The sequence below is a fragment of the Strix uralensis genome, chromosome 28 (genome assembly GCF_047716275.1).
Source record: "Strix uralensis isolate ZFMK-TIS-50842 chromosome 28, bStrUra1, whole genome shotgun sequence".
NCBI classification, from domain to species: Eukaryota; Metazoa; Chordata; class Aves; order Strigiformes; family Strigidae; genus Strix; species Strix uralensis.
Genome location: NC_133999.1, coordinates 5,756,025 through 5,775,347, shown reverse-complemented (window position 1 = coordinate 5,775,347; position 19,323 = coordinate 5,756,025). Strand labels below are relative to the sequence as shown.

The following is a 19,323-nucleotide window of genomic DNA, read 5'->3' as shown; positions in this document are numbered from 1 at the left end:
ATGCCTGTCTCTCAAAAGGTTTGTTTTATCTTCCTCCCGTATTTCTGCAACTGACTGTAAATGGGGAGTAAAGGGAAAGGAGAAGAGCTGGCATACCACTGTGACCTGGCTTTATTTCAGGAATAACAGAATACATTTCCTGCCTTGGTGTCTCCAAAAAATTCCTATCAGATATTTTCTCTGGAGCTTATTTTGCCATCTCCCCAGCAAGGCTTTTCAGGAAGAGAGAGGAAAACAATTTGGAAAAGATTAATAAACACCACTATGTGAGGGTGCAAGCAGCTCCCCAAGCAGATGAATCCCTTTTAGCCATTCTTTGGCCTCATGAATGTTCAGTTGTGGGAGAAAGAGATTAGTTCACAAAGATCAAAGTGGTTCAAGCTGAACAGGTGGTTTCATCCACTGGCTTAACAATAGCTGCCATGCAGCAAGTTAATTTCCTCCTTTTCATGTTGACCTCCCATGACAGTGATAATTACCTTCAGCATCTCATGACTGTGCTGCTGAATGGTCCTTTCTCTCCAGGACTTTCTTGTATGTGTTCGCTTTGGTGTATGTGGGTAAGATGACAACAGACATAAGAATTATCCAATTATAGGCTGGTTGGTGGCTTGGCTCTGGTGCCACGCTAGGGGTGACTGTGGAGCTTGGGTGACAGAGCAGCGTGGAAAAAACAGGTCTGAGTGTTGAGGAAAGGGCACGCTCTGGTCATCTGGTAGATCTCCTGCCTGGCTTTGCCAGACCTGAGGGAACTCTGTGTCCCTGAATGCCTTCTGTAGTAGAAAGTGCTGCCCTGACAGAAAATGAAGATCCAGCAGTGTATTTTAACATTGCCTGATCTCCATTTGCAGGGCAAGGAAGCAAGGAGGACAGAGTAGAGTGTGCCTCTTGGTGACACTCTGGAGGGCTCCAGTTTATGTACTCTCTGACTGCAGGTCACAGTCTGCCCTTCTGTGGGACTGACTAGCAGCAGACCTCTGGCATAGGTCAGGTAGTGAACAGGAAATTGTCCTGCAGGTTGGGGTTTTTTGATGTAGAAGATGGGTTGCTACAGTGAGAACGAGCTTCAGCCTCGTGGTAAACTTCTGGTCTGAGCCGAGTAAGAGTTGTTCCAATAAGCCCAGCCTGAAGGTGATGGGACACATGAATAAAAGCAGCTGTGTCTTCCTCCAACAAGGTTAGAAAAAGCCCTCCTATTCACTGGAGGTAGAAGAATGTGGTTTTGATCCACCATCAATGACTAATCACAGGCCAGAAAGGTGCTCACTGGCTCCTCGAGGCATTCACCTCTTCCGATTGGCATTAACTCAATCTTTCCTGGCTGTAAGTAAAACCATCTGTCCTTCATCTGGACTTAACCTCCTCCAGTATCCTGCGTTGTCTGAGGAGCACAGCGGTAAGTTGATGACATTTGCAATTTCTGAATGAATTAATTGGAAGTTTCTAGCCAATAATGATTTCCTTCACCAACAGTGAGCGTGTCTCCAATATGTCTCCAAAGGCCTTTAAAGTAGAGTTCAATAAAACCTTTGGCGGGTTTGACAGCAATGCTACTTTCCCTTCATTGTTACAGTATAATGCATTCTCCTTGCAGTGCAAAGACATATGGGCCTCAGTTCCCAAATATGCTGATGCAAGAATTCCTCTTGTCTTTTTTTTTGCCAAGATTTTTGAGAGAAGAAAAAAAATCTTACTGTAACTGTAATGCTGCTGTTTAAGGGATTAGCACTCTTTCATGCTGGAGACAAGCAGTTGCTAGGTTTTCTGCAAGGGAGAAAGCTATCTGCAACACATAAGAAAAAGTAGATTGTAGAAAATCAACTCCATCTTCTATTTGTTTTGAAGCAAAATAAAAAATCTGGAGTATCCAACCTTCTGTGAAAGCATTATACTACTGCCAATCCCATTCTGTGGACCAGGCTCTATAAGAGTAAATGGGACCAAGGAAATGCATCTTTTCAAAGCTTCTGCTATTTTTCCACTAGCAGGAAGCTCTTCTGTCTGGGAAAAAAATGTGTAGTCACAGCTCCAAGTCTTACTAATTTTTGAGCACTGCTCTGATGCTATACAGTTTCTAAAATAGTATAAACTACATTTTCCTTTTTAAGAAATCTTTGGCTCCTAGTTGTATAGCTATAGGATAACTGAGTCTTGAGCTTAGGACATATGCTCTGGTGGAAAGTACGTGTGAAATTACCGCCAGACTAGTCCCTACAACACTGGCACATTGTTGTAACCAAAGCCCCCATTCCAGGGTCCCAAAACAGTAAGAATAATTGCCAAAAGATGGTACAGATCTCCTCTTGTATTAACAGGGAAGCAGGTAAACTACAGGTACGAGTTAATGCGATTTTTCAGGCACTATGCAGTGCCCTACACTGGGTACAACCAAGGCCTGGACAAGTCGACATTTAAAGCCATCACCTACGGGGAGCCAGCCTGAGAGCAAGTAGAACAACATTCTGCTTCTATACAAAGAGGATTTGCCCCACGTTCTCCACAGTCCAAGACCAGGTAAGTTTAAAATAAAAAGCCAGTGGCAAATAAATTGCTAAAGGAAAGCTGTGAAACAGACAGGTGAACCGAGGACTGTTTCATCCAAAGAGCTGCACAGATGGTTCCCCTCTGTCAGAATCAGGGCCGAGGGAAAATATAATATGTCCAGAAATATCTTTACACCAGCTTAACTAAACTTAGCCTGAAGCAAACATAACTAGTCTGCTGCAATTAGTTTATTTTGCAGCAACTGGTCTGCTCTTGCAGCACTTACTGGTTTGATAAAAGGCTTCCTTAGACGTGAAGCACGCCTTCCCTCTTAGTACAGAGATGTAATTTCCCCTTCTAGTCCTTGGCCGGTGAGCCAGCATTCCAGACTGATGTATTTTAATTAATTTCAGCAATTTAATCCCTTGGCTTGGAGGCATGTGTGATGCAGAACAGAGTGTGTGCAATTTTAGGTTAATATTTTCCTTTTCATCCAGAGCTAACAAAGTTAGTGGATTTACAAACAGCCTAAACAGAAATGTCTACGTAGGAAAATAGGCCAGATGCTGCATATAGAGGCCTGGGGAGTGCTGGATCCAAATGCAAATCTCCTTTGGGTCCAGGAATGTTCAGTTTGGGAGTTTTGCTTCAGGCCTGTCTTGAAGGGGATGAGTGCCACCAAGATGGAGGTTCTAGTACTGGCCTTGGCTCCAGCTGCCCTGAACTATTTCTCTGTCCTCAGTGCAGGCATAAGCTAGGTTGGACTCCACCTCCGTAGTGTTGCAGGGGACTGAGCTTTAAGGGTGTCTGTCTGCCTTGGCACAGAGCATGCTCACTGGGCCAGACTTTATGGACAGCAGAGAGGATCATTTCAGCAAGCTTTTCCACTTGCAAGCTGAATCAGGCAATGAATTTGTCTCCAGATGCAAAAAGCAAGGCAAACTAAGCAACCAAATCACTCTGAGCATAGATTTAAGTCTTCTCTTACTTGCACAGTTAAGAGGAACTGATCCAAACCCCAGTGAAGTCAATGGAAAAACTCCCATTGACATCAATACATCCTGAACACAGCCCAGGGACTATTCAATGAAATCCCATGTGCAAAACAGGGAAAGCAGAGAAGACGCTCATTGCGTGTTGAAAGCAGAAGGACAGAGGCAGATGAAAAACTGGGCATGTTTCTGGGCAGAGGCTACTAATTAAGTAATGATGACATAGCTTTAAACCATTTGTTGCTAGATTTGTCTAAAAAGCGTAACCAGAATTAAGATGAAGGTTTTAACATTGCTTTACCATTTCTCTCCATTAAAAATTCCCTGACTAGTGCAGCTCTTCTGACGTCAAGAGGATTTTACTGGGGTTTTACATCTGCTCAGAATCTGGTCCACTGTCTTCAGACACGTTGCAAAAACTGCGGGCTGCCTTTACTCACAGCAACTGTAGTCCAAGGGATCAGCATTGTGAGTTACTGCTCAGCTGCCAAGAGCAGTTATATATGCTAAACCATCAAAATCATTACCGTGCCATTCCAGAAAGGCAGTTAAGCATATGCTTAGGTTCCACTAACTTCAAAGTTAAACATACACTTAAGGGTTGTCCTTTTTGTGAATCACAGCCTAACTCTGTAGTGCTGTTTTGGCCAAGTGTTTGCCTCTGCCCTTTCCCACCTGCTCTGTGGACGTACCGTACACATAGATCTACAGCCACTCTTAAATAAACAAACACCACATCTCTACCTCTGTCAAAAGCAAAGTGAGCAGAGTGAAGATGATGGCAGATATCAGCTAAAAAGCCTCTAGTTTAGCTAAATCACTATTGACTTTAAGGCTACAGAGCTGAGCACAAAGGTTTAAATGGTCCGTACTCTACCATGCAGCAGAATCACAACCTTTTGTAAGGAGACTGAACCAAATCTTGTCCTAAACATTGAGGAAATCGGGTTGTTGGTGTTACTCACCTCGCTGTCTTCTGCAGGAGGTGGAGGGGGCTCTTTGATGATCTAGAAGGATCAAAGAGAAACAGAATCATAAATTCATACTTTGTTCTTTAGCACAATTCAAATGTCACTTAAAAAAAAACACGAACAAGAAAACAATAGGGTATGTGTTGTGAACAGCTCTGACCTTAGTTACAATAACTAAGTTACAATGACTACAGGGCAGCTGTGGGTGCTACTGGTGTCACAGTCACTGAGGGTAAGAGGGGAAACAGGAGGCGTCCCAGAGTCCTGCCATATAGACATTTCCTAATAACAGCTCAGTTCGGTGACCCCTGCCCTGCGTGAGGTAACAGCAAATTCAAAGTCATGTATCCTTGATTCTCCAGCCTCCTAATCCCAGCAGGAGCCATAGTTAGTGCTGGCTCTAAGCAACAGATAGCAATCACTGTTTCACCTGAACAACCACGCTAAAATCAGCATCTCCTTCAGCTGGCCACTGCACACGTGTACAAATCCTGCCTCAAATAATTTACAGTCTGAGCAAAGACTGGAAAGCAAAACCAAGGCGAAGTAAAATGCTCTGGAGACATTGCAAAGCAGTAATAAACCCCCCGTCTCTGTCTCCAGGCCCATACTTCATTCCAGAAGGCTGTGCCACCTCATGCTTTCATGAAAAATGCTTTTCACATTATCAGGCTAATATAGCTCATTCTCATAAGCTTTAACAAAAATATAAAAATATATACATTTGAGGCTCTCCCAGGGTTTCTAATAAAGTGAGCAGGGTGAGGTTTTAGGCTGGTCCAGGATATTCTCCATAGAAACAATTTAAGTTTATATGGGCGTGAGGCTATTATTTCATGCAAAAAGTTTGCATCTAGGGCTCGGCAGGCAGTTGGCTATTATCACAGCCCTCCACTCCAAGAGCAACAGAGAGCCTTCCAAAGAGAAAGCAGTTGCATACAGGCACGTCAAATATCTCTCCCTTACAGAAGACGCACCCCAATGCACAGCCATTGCAGGCAACAGATTGAATCCAGCCAGGCCTGCAAATGCAAGTGCCCCAGGGATGGATTTTCTCCAGTAGTTTTAAGTCCATCTGGATGAGACAGCTCTTTCTTTACACACCAGGCCATGAGTCAGATGCTGTCAGGGTGCTGAGCACCTGTTGAAGTAGCACTGAGTATCCTCAGCTCCTCTCAGGACTGAATATTAGGTGTAGAGGCCCCCTAGGCATGGGGTATGGATGTGTAGGCTTAAAAGTTACCCTTCAAAAAAAATCAGTCTTAATAACAGCTTGGCTGTTTAAATGCAGAAAGGGAAAATGACAATCACATTAAAGGCCCTGAAGATATAAATATTTACAACAATTTCTCTCACTCGTGTTTTTCCTTCTCTGATGAGCTCACTGTTTTTATTTTCCTCTACAAACCCCGAGTCATGCAATGTGGCCATTAATGAAGAGCATGTGCCTCTGGCGAGGGCGGAGATCAGGGCTGGATCAGTCCTTTGAATCTCAGCCCAGAGCAAGGATGGTTGTAGAGCTCTGCCACTACCTGTTCCTGGGCAGCAGGGCTTTTTTTTTTGGTGGCCTACTGTGCCCTCGGGGAACCCCTGTTAAAGAGTCTTTGTGCTTCAGGAATCAACACTGAATCTTTGTTTATATGTGCAGAAGGACGTGTGGCAGCATGAAACGACATTCAAGGAGCACAGTAGATGCACCTGCTCACAACGTCGCTTGTTCTGACGCAGCAGAACTGTGGCCACTGACCACATTAGGGAGAAAGGAGGGGTGATGCCCCAGAGGAGCTCAGGCTGACTAGCAGAGCTGGTGAGCGACTGGTGCAGCATCCATCTCGCTCTGTCTAGCTTGTGCTTGCAGCTCTGGGGGATACCAATTCTTTCCCCAGTGGAAAGCAAATGATGAAAAGAGAATGAAAAGTTGTCTGCATCAGAGTGCTGCTCTGCAAAAGGGAAATCATGGGGATCAGCATGGTTTACTCAAAGTGCCGCTCCTTGGTTTAAGACAGAGGCAGCATAATCTCTTGTATGTCTCTTGACACAATAAATACTGACGCAGCATGTACAACACACCAAAATACACAGGAGACTTTTCTAGCCACGTTTTCAGATATGTTTTGGTCAGTGTGAGGGGTGGCACTTGTCAACAGACCTGCTTTTGAACCAAACCCATTAATCCAAACCCATGGGACGCTGAGAAGCTTCAGATATCTGGTCCAAAATATACCTACTGGAAGTGGCCTTGTTCCCTCCTCTAACAGTAGTCTGGTGGAACATCATGGGTTTCAGTGGAGTTTCTCTCATTTGCATTGGCATGAAACGTCAGGATAATCCATCCAACATATTTGGTCCAGCTAAGCATTCAATCACAACTTCTCGGCCAGTATCGCTAGAAACTCCTGAGATTACAGACTTGGAAATGAAGAGATGGCTGTGTTTTTCATACATTTGCATTCCTATACGCATACACATACACGCAAACTAACTGATTTCTATAAACAGATCAAGTTTATTCTATCACAGTCCAAGAGGGAAGAAAATGAGATTCCTTCCATTTTTAAGTGCTATGCACTTCTAACAGCAACTGAACACTCCGTAAGTTGGCAACAGAGATTGGTTAGTTTGGACAAGTCCAGAGATGGGGAGTGTTTAGTCTTCTCTGCCTTTGAGCCTGTACGAACTTTCAAAGTATTTTCTGTCTCGCTGCCCAGGTCCAGAAAGGCTTTTGGTCTACAAACAGTACAAAGCTTTTCCTTCTGCCTTTTGGATTCTTACAGTTACAGCTGTACATGCATGAGACCCTTATTCTGAGGTACTAAAGACAGCAAACCAAACCGGATCTTTGTGCCATCTCACACAAGAGCAAAGCAAGCGCCAAGTGGTCCCAGAACCAAAAGGCAGTGCCTTACACCTGCTCATTTTGCATAAATAGAAACAATTACTGAAGTACAAGAAAGAAAATGCCATTACAGAGAAACCCAGTGAGGATACAGCCCACGCTGCCCACCACGTTTTGTTCCGGGCTGCACCTCTCGCCTTCTCTCTGTCTCGCCAGATGACACACATGGACCTGCTGAACGCAATCAGCTGGGAGAATGCTTGGCCAAGCAAAATGCTTTGGCTAGTTTAGCTTGGCAAGGCTGAAGTGTTTGCTCATGTGTGCTGCAATTGTTTTGATAACCCCAAGCCATTTCTGTGATTGCTGCTGCAATTGTGTCCCTGTGTTTGAGAGAAGAAAAACATGATTGTTCAGCAACCATATTTGCTCGCTAGGTGAGGAATACCTGAGGGTTTCTACCTCATTGCCATGCTAGAAAAACCTTACAATGCACTCTTTTGTTTTCAAGTAGTAAAGGCCTGTGGGATGGAGAGGTGGCCATTGGCTTTTCTTGGCAGAAGGAGGAACTTTGAGAGTAGTTGTCAGCACTTCTACACACTTAGCTGTGAAAATTCAGGACAGTAAAGTAATTCTTTGCCTTTCTATCACCTTTCATCACAGATCTCGACATGTATGTGACTGACACAGGTCTCTGTTAGCTGACCCACCCTGATGTCACAGATGCATGGAGAAGCAGCTGCTTCTGATGAATAACCCAGTGTAAAAGCAGAGGAATGCTATTAGCTACCCCCTAGAAGTTTAAAAGCATCGGAGAGGACTGGTTTGCTGTAGCCATTCAGGCATAAGAGAGCATGTTGAATCCAAATTTTGCATCTTCCAGGAATGTGTCTAGGATGTTTTCCATCTTGGGAGACCAGAAAACTCCACCAGTTTACAGTGTCCAGCAAGCACATACTCAGTAACTGTCCCTGGAGTTTTGTATGATAAATAGAGGCAATATGTTTCTTGTCAGTAAAGTGTATCTGCTTTAAGATGGAACAGAACATCATTTAAAATGAAGGCTACACGAGAAAACAGTACAAAATAAGAAATAGAGGACTTGCCTCTAGTTAGAACTAAAATTTGGGAAGGGAGCATGCAGTTAACTGAGCAGAATTTTTGTCCTTATTTACCTTCCTCTTCTGGAGAATACAGAATCTGTATTTTTGCTGTCCTAATAAGCAGAGGGTTTTTAATAGCATTAACTATGACCCATCTGACTCATCTCTTTTTTTTCCCCTTACATATTTATAGTTTTGACCTCCTCTAAGTCCTGTGACAGTTTCATAGTTTAGTTATGAGTCGGGTAAAGGAACATTTCCTTTTTATTTGGTTCATATCTGCCGTGTCTTCTAAGTACCCATTAAATCCTTGCAGATTTGGTCTACACTTCAAAGTTTCTAACACAAGCAGGAGCCTGTCCCTATTTCCTCATCTGCAATACAATACATTCTTCTTCCTAGACATATCAGTAAGAGGTAAATGAAGTCCAATAGGAAAGCTAACTCATCCTTTTAAGTTAACCTCTCTCGTCAGCCTGGAAGCAGATCCAGAAACCTCAATTTCAACTCATTAAAACTAGAAGACAAGGCTCTTTCACACCTAAGAGTTCAAGCTGACGTGCAGAAACCACATTCAATACAGATCGTAGCACATGTCAAAATCATCCCCTTATGAATGACATGACATCATGGAGGAAAAAAAACCCCTGCATTTAATTAACCCTGTTACAGTTTGCAACTGAATGGGGCTGACAGGCAGTCCTCCAAGGAATGTATGAAAAAAATGCAGCCTGGGCAAAGGTCATTCCTTTTCCTATGCTATTTCACTTACACAGGCCAGAATCAGTGGGGTTTGCCACACGTGGAAAACTATATAAATGAAATTAATTTTCTGGGCTAAAGAAAAACATCATAGCTACTTTCAGCTATATGCAGAAGCCCTTGCTCTCACTCAGTGATTGCTAGTGAATTTTCAGGTTAAGCAAGACTATGTCCTAAAGATCTATTTCTCCTTAGCTGGGCTGAGCCAACTTTCTTTGGAAGAGGTGAGAGGCAGCCAGGGAAAAAATAAAGAAGGAAGTAATTTTTATTAAGTTAATTACTTCCCATGCAGGAGGGCAAAGAACAACAGTGCCTCCTTTGTGTTACATATCTGTTGTGGTCTGGAACAAAGGGTGCTGAACCTCATCGAGATTAATATAATTGGCCTTTGGATCTGGCCTTAACGAAATGCATTAGCAAGGAAATGGTTTGGGAATCTGAAGTCTAGGCATATCATCTAAAGGCAAATGGCTACCTTCCTGACTTTCAGAGGGCAGTGCTTAGCACTTTCCAAAAAGGATCCATGAAGATCTTCCAGTTTGGACATCCCACAACTGATGGACACTTTGGAGAATTTGGTTTTAACTTTCTGATAATGACACATCACAGCAGCACGTCAAAGCACCCTAGTTCAGTGCCTGGCACACACCCTGTTCTACTAGCCCACTTCTCTACCTGGTCTGTTGCAGAGCTGATGGTATTAGCCCAGGCAAAATGCCTCTGCTATGCTATTTTCAGACTTCATTCCAGTCTGTTTAAAGACAGGCAGTTATAGACCATTATATCCATATCTAAACCATTCTGATCTGACTGACAGGAGGCTGAGAGGAGCAGTGAACTGCTGTGGGTACTCTGGATGATTAATAAGACTGTCTTTATCCTCCTGCTGCCCTTTGTGCACAGCAATTGTAAAGTCTAGTTCTGTTATTTACACTACTTTAAACCTACAATAACAGCACTACCTCCTAATGTTTTGGATTGCCTGTGCTATAAATGGAGACCCTCATTTGTGGCAGCATGCACGGATTCAGGGCTTGAATGTTATACACCACATTAAGCTCCAATAAATTCATAGAAACTACCACCTTACACTAAGTGAGTGCTTGCCTCAATAGCTCGGATCTGAACTGAAGGCAGAGACTGTGGGGTCCACGAGCAATTTCTGCCTGCACATTTGTGTCTCTTGCTCTCGGTTCGTCTCAAGAATGTTTCAGATGATTCATGATCCTGTGCTCCCTTCTCCCAAAATCAGCATAACTGCAGAAAAAATGTGCCTTGTGCACATGGGAACGGGTGGGAATCTGAATATGTGGACCCTTGAAAGTAATCTTCATCAAGCCAACATGCACCATGTAATTTTATGGCTCTTCAGGGTTGCTGTAGAGTCTATGCATTTCCTCCCCTCCTCTTCCTCCAGTTTAGCTATTATTTTCATGTGGTTTTAATATATATTTTCTGTATTTTCTCCATCCAGCTTTTTGTTTCCAAAACTCTTGGTCAGCTGCAGTACAGACTGAGCGCCAAACAAATTGCTGGGTTCTTCCATGCTTCCTTCCAGAAAACAGCTTTAAAGTTAAAACTGGTGTTAGATGCCTAAATACCAACACCTCATTTATATGCCAGCCACATCCCTGTGTTTAAAAAAGCTGCAGTATAAAAATGTGTAAGATGGTGTATGTATTCTAAGTGGGCAATTACCACAGACCAGCTTCTCATGCCCGATGCGTAAGGGAGGCAAACTCATGTTTACCTTGTAAAACCGTAAGGAGATGTGATGTACGAGCATGTGGGGTAATGCTTTGACTCTCAGTCTCAGCTGCACCAGGGAGATATTTCCACTCATATCCTCCACATTTTAGCCCCCAGACTGCCCTAGCTAAGATTCAGCCCAAGGCTCGGGGCAGGCTGACTGTAGCCACCACTTCAGCTATGCCAGGACTAATCTTTCATGAAGATCCTGTTCAGGTGCAAAGCACAGCCCAAACACAACTCACTCAACTGCCGATTTTAAGTGTCTGTGGGAGACACTTGCTCAGTGTGGTGCTGCATACTGGCACAGGGAAACTGTCCCCGCACAGAGAAGCCTTCCAGCTATTGCATTAATTATGCCTTCATCATACATCCAAAACACTTTAATCAGCTCCATTTCCCAGCCAATCTAACAACGTGTCTGCAAAATCCTCCTTAAGACAGTTTTGGAGGCTTATTATCTCTTTGGCTTACATCTATATCTATTTGGTTTGCATCAATATTAAACCTAAGCCTTATGTTGGCCTCCTACCCGGAACAATTTCACCCTTGGGCACCTAAATAGCCTCTTGAACATTCAGTTCATAGAATCGTTTAGGTTGGAAAGGAACTTTAAGATCATCAAGTCCAACTATTAACCCAGCACTGCCAAGCCCACCACTAAACCACGTCCCTTAGTGCCACATCTACACGTCTTTCAAGTACCTCCAGGAATGGCAACTCAACCACCTCCCCGGGCAGCCTGTTCAAGGGCCTGACAACCCTTTTAATGAAGAAATTTTTCCTAATATCCAACATAAACCTCCCCTGGCACAACCTGAGGCCATTTCCTCTGGTCCTGTCGCTGGTTCCTTGGCTCAAGAGACTCCTCCCCCCTCTCTGCACCCTCCTTTCAGGGAGTTGCAGAGGGCCATGAGGTCTCCCCTCAGCCTCCTCTTCTCCAGACTAAACCCCCCCAGTTCCCTCAGCTGCTCCCCATCAGACCTGTGCTCCAGACCATGCACCAGCTTCGTGCTCTTCTCTGGACACTCTCCAGCACCTCATCTTTCTTGTAGTGGGGGGCCCAAAACTGAACACAGTATTCGAGGTGCGGCCTCACCAGTGCCGAGTACAGGCGGATGATCCCTTCCCTAGTCCTGCTGGCCACACTATTTCTAATACAAGCCAGGATGCTTGGGCACATTGCTGGCTCACATCTTTAGCCTGGGCCCCAGGGAAGCGACTGGCTTCCCTAAGAAGTAGGTCTGGTCTGTGTATTGGGCCTTCTGTTCCCTTCAGAAGGGAGTCTCCTCTTGTTTGGGTCCACCAGAACCTTGCAGAGCCTCATACCTGTTACTCAAGGACACCTGGGAAGGTGGGGCAGTCAGAGGAGATGCACCTGCTGCGCCAGGCAGGAATTTGTCACCATTGCCCCTTGCTCCTCAAGTGACTGTGTTCAGCCAGATGGAGAGAGGATCGGGAATCCTCCGTGTCACGCGTGTCCCGTCTGCCTGCTGGGCCTGTCCCAGCGAAGGCAGGCTGTGATTCCAGTAGTCTATCCCTCTCTCACACTCCCTGATACTCCTCAACCTACCCACGTCCTCCCGGAGCTCTGTCACTAAGCAGAGGAGCTCCTCTCCCTGGGTGCACCTCCCACAGGCGTGCTCACTGCTGCCGGCCCGTACGGGTGCAAGAGCAGGGCCCACCCTGGCACTGGGGCAGCCGCGTGTTCCCACCACAGCTCTGCCTGGGCAGCTGCGTCAGTCGTGGAGGGTGCAGAGTTCGAGAGGCCACGGCTTTCTGCCAGCCTGTGATCACTTGGACTCCTTCAGGAGTTACTACTATGATTGCCTGGATCCTTCAGATTATGCCATGTTCAGAAAAGAGGAGGAATGGGAAGACAACAGCAAAATGCTCACTAACATCAACGAGGCCAGGATCTGGCATCTGCTGTTCTGCAGATATGCTCTGCTCGGGAAAAGTAGGGTCATCCTGTTACAGATGTCTTTGTATCTGCCATCATTCTTCTAATGCGCATGGTGTTGGGGTTGTCAGCTTAGCAGAATTATCTCCCTTTGTTTTCTGTTGTTGAATAAACATCCCTGAAACCTTCTGAAAGGTTAGCACCTGCTCCCATGCTTTTGTAATATTCTGCCACAGACATCAAGGGAAATTTTGCCCGTGCTGGTATCAGGCACGGCAAAGACCTAATTATTATTCTGATCCACTAAGCAACAATTGCATCTACTGTAAACTGAGTGGTAAATTCCAGACTTCATCCCAGAATACTTTTGAGACCAATAAACTTGAATACACTTGGAAACAGCATTTCTTTATGGGTGCATGCCAAGGAGATACTGGGTTCCAGATAAATCTCCAGAGTAAGTCTATTGACTTCAGTCCATTTACTCCAGGGATGAAGCTGGCTTGGTGTCTTTCCTGAAGAACTGCTGGATAATAATGATTCCTATTTAATTAAAAAGCATGCCAGGAGGAATTTCAGGGTTTAGAAATGTGCTTGTCACTCAAATTTATACTTGGTAAGAAAAAAGTTTGTTGTGTTTTTTCTTTTTTCCCCGGACTCATACACAATTATCTCTGAAACGTCCCTGGGCTTGAATCCACAGCAGTGTCTCTGGGTCTGCGGTTTGATTATTAGAGGTTGTTGCTTGCCTGCCTCTCTTGTCTGTTGTGCAAGCCAGTTCCTCTGCCCTTAATTCACTCTGTGCTTCTGACAACACTGCATTCCTTAATGTGCCATTACCAAACTAGTAAATAAGCACTGCTCTGCTCTCTTTCTCCCTCCCCTGAGCCAAACAGGCTGGGCACTCCTCTGTGGATTTATCTTTAATTTTACAGAATCTTTGGGTAAGCAATACACAGTGAGGCATCTTAGCTGCTGATCTACTGCCAAACATATCGGACTGCCAGCCCGGAGAGATGGAAGAGATTTCAAACAGGCTCTTGAATTAAAATCTTTCCAGCAAGTAGAGGGATGTGTTTGACTTACATTTGGAAAATATCAGTGCAATAGTCCCCACTTGGAGACCTTGCTAAGAGGGAATGTGGGAGGTAAAGAAGGAGGGAGGCTGAGGAAAAGCTTTTATCTACAACAAATTTTTTAAGTACAGAATTTAAATCTGGAAAATATTAAGCTTAGAAAGCTTCATGTGGACAAGAGACTCCCTATCTCTGCTGCACCCACCTTGCTTATCTGGACTGTATTCCTCACACCTCAGGAAGGCTGTTACATGACCACTATCCTCATATTGTTCCACTGGAGCAGTCCCATACTACCCTCTCAGCGCATAGCTCCATATTGCCTTTACTCCACGCCCTGCTGCTATGCCTTTTTCCTATCAGCTTCATCCTTCTCCTGTAACAGAACCTTAAAATGGCAGCACCCCTTTGAGCCTTTCCTCTCTATCACCTCAGTTCTCCACCAAATCCCAGTGTAAACATGTAGAGGGCACATCTTCATCGACTTCTATGCAGATGCACCAACAAAGAAGTTGGCCCAGCTTCTCTGGGAACATGCCATCTAGTTTAGACACATAACTCGGAGCAACGTACCACACTGCTAACCCTTTGTCCATTTTTAGAATGGATTTTTTTTTATTGTTCTGAAAAGTCCAAATAAATATTTTTTCCCTTCTGGTTTTCAGAGGTGCCAAACTACTGTGAAAAGAAGCATTTTACCCCCTAGCATTTCCAGCCAGAAACAGAAATAGACAACTAAGATTTGTCCTGCGAGATTTCCATCCTTGTTCTGGATAAAGAAATACATCTCAACACAAAGACTCATCCTCAAATGTGACTGCTCCTGCAGTTTGTGGCTCCAAAGCTCTCAGCACCAGATCACAGATTTGGTCCAACATGGTGCAAATTTACAACACTGGGTGATTTAAAATCAGGAACAATGATAGTGGCCCAGAAACTGGAGCCGGTTTGGGCAGTGTTAAAGGAAGCATCTGAAACATTACACACAGCCAGTCACCAAAACTAAACTCCAATCTGCTGACACTTGTACATCCTTAATTCTTGTTCTATGTTTGCAGCACAAACAAGACCCAAAGCAAGAGCAGAGCTTCACTGTGTGGTATGTCCCACAATAACCAGCCTTTGCCCCAATCTTCATTGTAAAAGGCAGCCCCAGGGGATGATCAGCAGAGATGTACAGGGGTACGACAGGTCCTTGCAGACAAACAGCAGGGTCACATGTGAGAGAAAAGCTTGTCTCAAGTTCTGTGATTTCCTTCTTGCCTCCCTTGACCTCTTCCTTCTCTGCTGTTCTCTCCTGATTTCTGTCTGCCTTTTTTCATTATTAACTCTGTGGCTGTCCTTTTTAAGCCACAGAATGTTTTGTGAAAAAACATGGAGGAAAGATATTGCTCAGTGAAACACTGTCATACTTCTACTGAAACCATCCTTCGGATATCTCAAAGTGCTCTTCAGACATGATGAGCCAGGAAAAAAAGTTAATCTTGCAAAAATTTGCACACTTAGAAATCTTTTCCTTGTACCTGAGGCAGAACAAGGAGTCCAGCCTGGGTTCAGCATACCTGCCCTCCTACAGGAGCCCTCCAGCACTGGGACACTGACACAGCAGTTAGACAATCCAGAAAAGCCATTCCTTCCCAAAAAGGCACAGCAACTAATATGTTTCTGCAAACCATTTCCATTTCGTGATCAATGAATGAGACTAAAAGGCTCCTGACAAGGTCTGTGTGTTAGCAACATTTCATGGGTATAATCCAAAGGTCAGGCAGATGAAATAGAAGCACATAACAGTGCCAGCAATGGAAGAAACACCGTCTTGTTCAGTGACCAGTGCTCTGCTCTTTCTTCCTGGAAAACTTTGCCTCCTTCCCATTCGTTTCTTACATTCAGGCAACACTGAATTGCTGTTTTGTATTAATGATTTCTGTCACTTACCACTGTGCAGCAAAGAGGCCAGAACCACCAGAGAAGAACCAAGGCCAGCAAGAGGAAGAGGATCAGCAAAGCAATAGCCAGGATGGTCCCATCTGACTGGAAGAGAAACACAGAGTGTGTGAACACCACTACCACAAAACTCCCCTCTCCACAGTACCTTGCCCGCTTCCAGGCAAGTACAGGTCCCAAAGGCATTGCCATACTCCATTTCTTTTTCAGACAAAATGCAGTTTTCCTCCCTCCTCATACATCCAAATGTGGTGCACACACCCCCTCCACCTCATTGCAAAGAGGCTGAGGCCTCTAGTTCACGTCCCAGAGTTACAGGTTTTGTCTCAATTTTCTGAATCTCACAATTATGTAAAACAGTTATTTCACATCAGAACAAAATTAAAGTAATATTCCTCAGAGTATTGTGAAGACTGAAAAAAAGATTTAAAAAAGAGCTCACCACACAATGCTTCACATTCTCCTTTCTTTGCAACTCTTTTCCCCTCTTGCAGTATAAATTTGACAGCAATGTTAGAATTAAAGTTTACTCCAAACAGAAAACTTGAAGCGAGATCTCCATGGGCCCATGACTCAGGTCATCCTGCTCTTAGCACTGCTGAGTCAGGGTAGTTCTGCCATGAGCTTTCCAAGGAAATTTGAACATACACACCATCACAACAATATACTGGGTTTTTCCACATCAGAAGCCATTAACTCTAAAAGAGCCTTTCCTCTCTAACCGGGACACTTTCCCCATTTAAAAAGGCATTTGCAATTCTCTGATATCAATTAACAATGCAAGCTGCTGCACAAGCCAGCTCCATATACCAATCAAAACCAAATGTGCATTATTTCTTGTTGCTTAGATTTAACCCAAACCAGATGTTCCGAGCTTCCTGAGGCATGCCAGCTTCCCTATAGCACTCCTCCCCAGTATCATCCTATTCCGAGATAAGAAAGCAGGCAGTCCTGGCTTAAGCCTGTTTGAGATGTTCTTGATGTAAGAGCCAGACATTTAAAAAACCCCACCCAAGTGTCAAGATCACATTGCCAGATTAAGGACACATTCTAGAGCAGACTGACCTGTAGGATGGGAAAATTGGGTGCCTGCTTAAGTCCCTGTATTTCAATGGCCAGATGATCTCCCATCATACCATAACGGGAAGAGCAATGGAAAAAACAATCAGGTTGAGAGCATTTTCCAAACTCTCTTCTGGTATAGAAGGAATTTCTGGAGAATTTGGATCAAGACAACCTGATCTTTGACACTTGGAAATAAAAGAGAGGTAGTCCACACAGGAGAGGAATTCACCCAAGACATCTCTGGAAATGGAACTTGGACCCCAACACAAAATAAAAGCTCATTTGAGAAGACAGAGCTGTATGCTTCATGCTGTTCCTCTAGACAGACAGCATAAAGTCACATCCATCATCTGCAAAATGGAACCTGCTGATATTCAGCTTTAGAAAATGTGATCCTGACTGTTTGCTGCCATGAAATTGTAGGAGAAATAAGGCTTTTTATGTCTAATTGTGGTCTGTCCCTTTTGCCCCAATATTGAAACAAATATTTTGTCATTAAGAATATTCTAAAATCAATTTGCAAAAATACGAAACAAAGCGGCCTTTTAACTGCTTTGTTCTGGGAATTTTTTTGTTTGTTTTTAAAAACAGAATTTATTTTTACTTTGTTTTTTCCTTTCCAAGACAACCTGTAAAGACCAATTTATGTTACCCTAACACATCTGTTTCTCTGCAAGGCAGCTGATGTGGCCAGCTGGTATTCTGTGTATCACAGCAGCAAAACAGTCCGGAGGACATAGAACGGTTTGATTTGCCAAATCTTACATTTCTCACTCAGGTAATGCCTCTTGCTAAAGCCAGTGTTGCCTGGCAAGTCTGCAGGAATAAAACCCCTTCAGATATCAAAACCAGAACACTTCCCCCCTGCTGCCTCCTAAATGCTGGTTGGATTAATTCCATTTCTTACATTTGAACAAACATCAAAATATTCCAGACAAATATGAGCTGAATTTTCTGGCTCAGCCATACCTACAAAGCACCAAACTGAGACCCTTAATCAGGAACTGAAAATTCTACCCCTCACCAACTCTGACTGCTATCACTGCTGCAAACAAGGCTTTGAGGAAACCCTAGCAAGTCAGAACAGGACAAAGCGTATATACACAATAAATCCTACCATAATAATCCAAAGTGGCCTGAACTCTGCTTTTGGTTTGTGTTATCTGTATTTTGTCAGTTTCTGCTAGAATTTTGTGATCATTCTGTGTAATATCTATGGTTTTATACAGCTAGAACTATGCTTAGATAGAAACTGCCACTTATTCAAGCTGAATAATAAACAAGAAGGAAAATATGCCTTCTAAAATAGTTTGCAAAAGTTCCACTGACATTTTGAAATCTTTCTCCCAGTCTTAGAGCTGGTTAAAAAGGGCTGAAGCATTCGAAATGTCTGTTTGCATTCCATTATTTTTTTTAATCAAAATTTGGAAGAACAATACAAATGCTCATGGAAACACTGAACCACAGAATAATTCAATGAGCTGTGTTTAACACTTACTGAATAAAGGCTGTCAATCCAGACCAAAAAAATAACTTTCATTTTAAAGACAAAAAAAGATAATTTTAACACTAAACTAGTGAATACCTATAGAGACAAAGCGTGGCTAGTCCCTGAATACACACTTATCTGAAATCAGTACTGCTATCCCATAGGGATTCATCCTGACTGCTTACACTGAGATAAAACTGTGGTGCTTGCACCCACAGTGAGATCAACAACCTAAAACTCCATTAGACCTGAATGGCTGAGAAAAGCCGGACAGCTCAGGTACTCAGCCAAACTTCTGCCAAACGCTAAGTGTAAAACTTTGGCAGCTTGCTTCCTGACAAGTGTTGAAGACCTAGACAATGCCCAGAGACTTTGTTTTGAAATGCCTTGCTATTGTATCAAGAAACAGTAAAATGAAAAAGAGCAGGCTCTTTAAATGACCTTTCAACGTGCTACATATCTGACATGTTAAAACTCTACCGTGTAGACTTTGAAACAAATAAGCTGGTAGAGAAAGCAAGGCAGCTGTGTCTTGAAGCCTCCTTTTCCCTGCCAGAGTCCAAGAAGGCCAAGAAAATGCTACAAGTATTGCTGGCTGTTGAAGTACAATGGAAAACAACCACTGGAAGAGACTGTAAAATATAAAGATATCAAGAAATCCAAAACAGGACACATTAGAGGCATTTCCTCATAGTAGGGGTGTGTGTGTGTGTGTTTGCATGTGTCTGTATATGTGTATATATATGTGTATGTATATATGCTTTCACTCAGGAGTTATCATGGAACTGTTATGGACTGTGAGAAGTCAGACTGCGACTGGGGGAATCCTTTTGTCGCAAGACAGAAACGTGGCCCATGCCTTGGACTGTAGGTACTCTGACAGAAGAGGGGAGGGCTGGCAAAGTCTGGGCCCATAAACAGCATCGGCTATTGCCTTAACTCTACCCACAGA

General features: G+C 43.8%; 1 protein-coding gene across 1 annotated transcript in view; it reads right to left on the bottom strand.

Annotated features, from left to right (window-relative positions):
• Positions 1-19,323, bottom strand: part of ANTXR1 (ANTXR cell adhesion molecule 1) — a 111,691-nt gene that overhangs the window by 36,271 nt on the left and 56,097 nt on the right. The window contains exons 13-14 of the mRNA XM_074852261.1: positions 15,809-15,904; positions 4,442-4,483 (exon numbers count right to left, since the gene is read on the bottom strand). Coding sequence (XP_074708362.1) covers positions 4,442-4,483; positions 15,809-15,904 — 138 coding nt within the window. The remainder of the gene's footprint in view (positions 1-4,441; positions 4,484-15,808; positions 15,905-19,323) is intronic.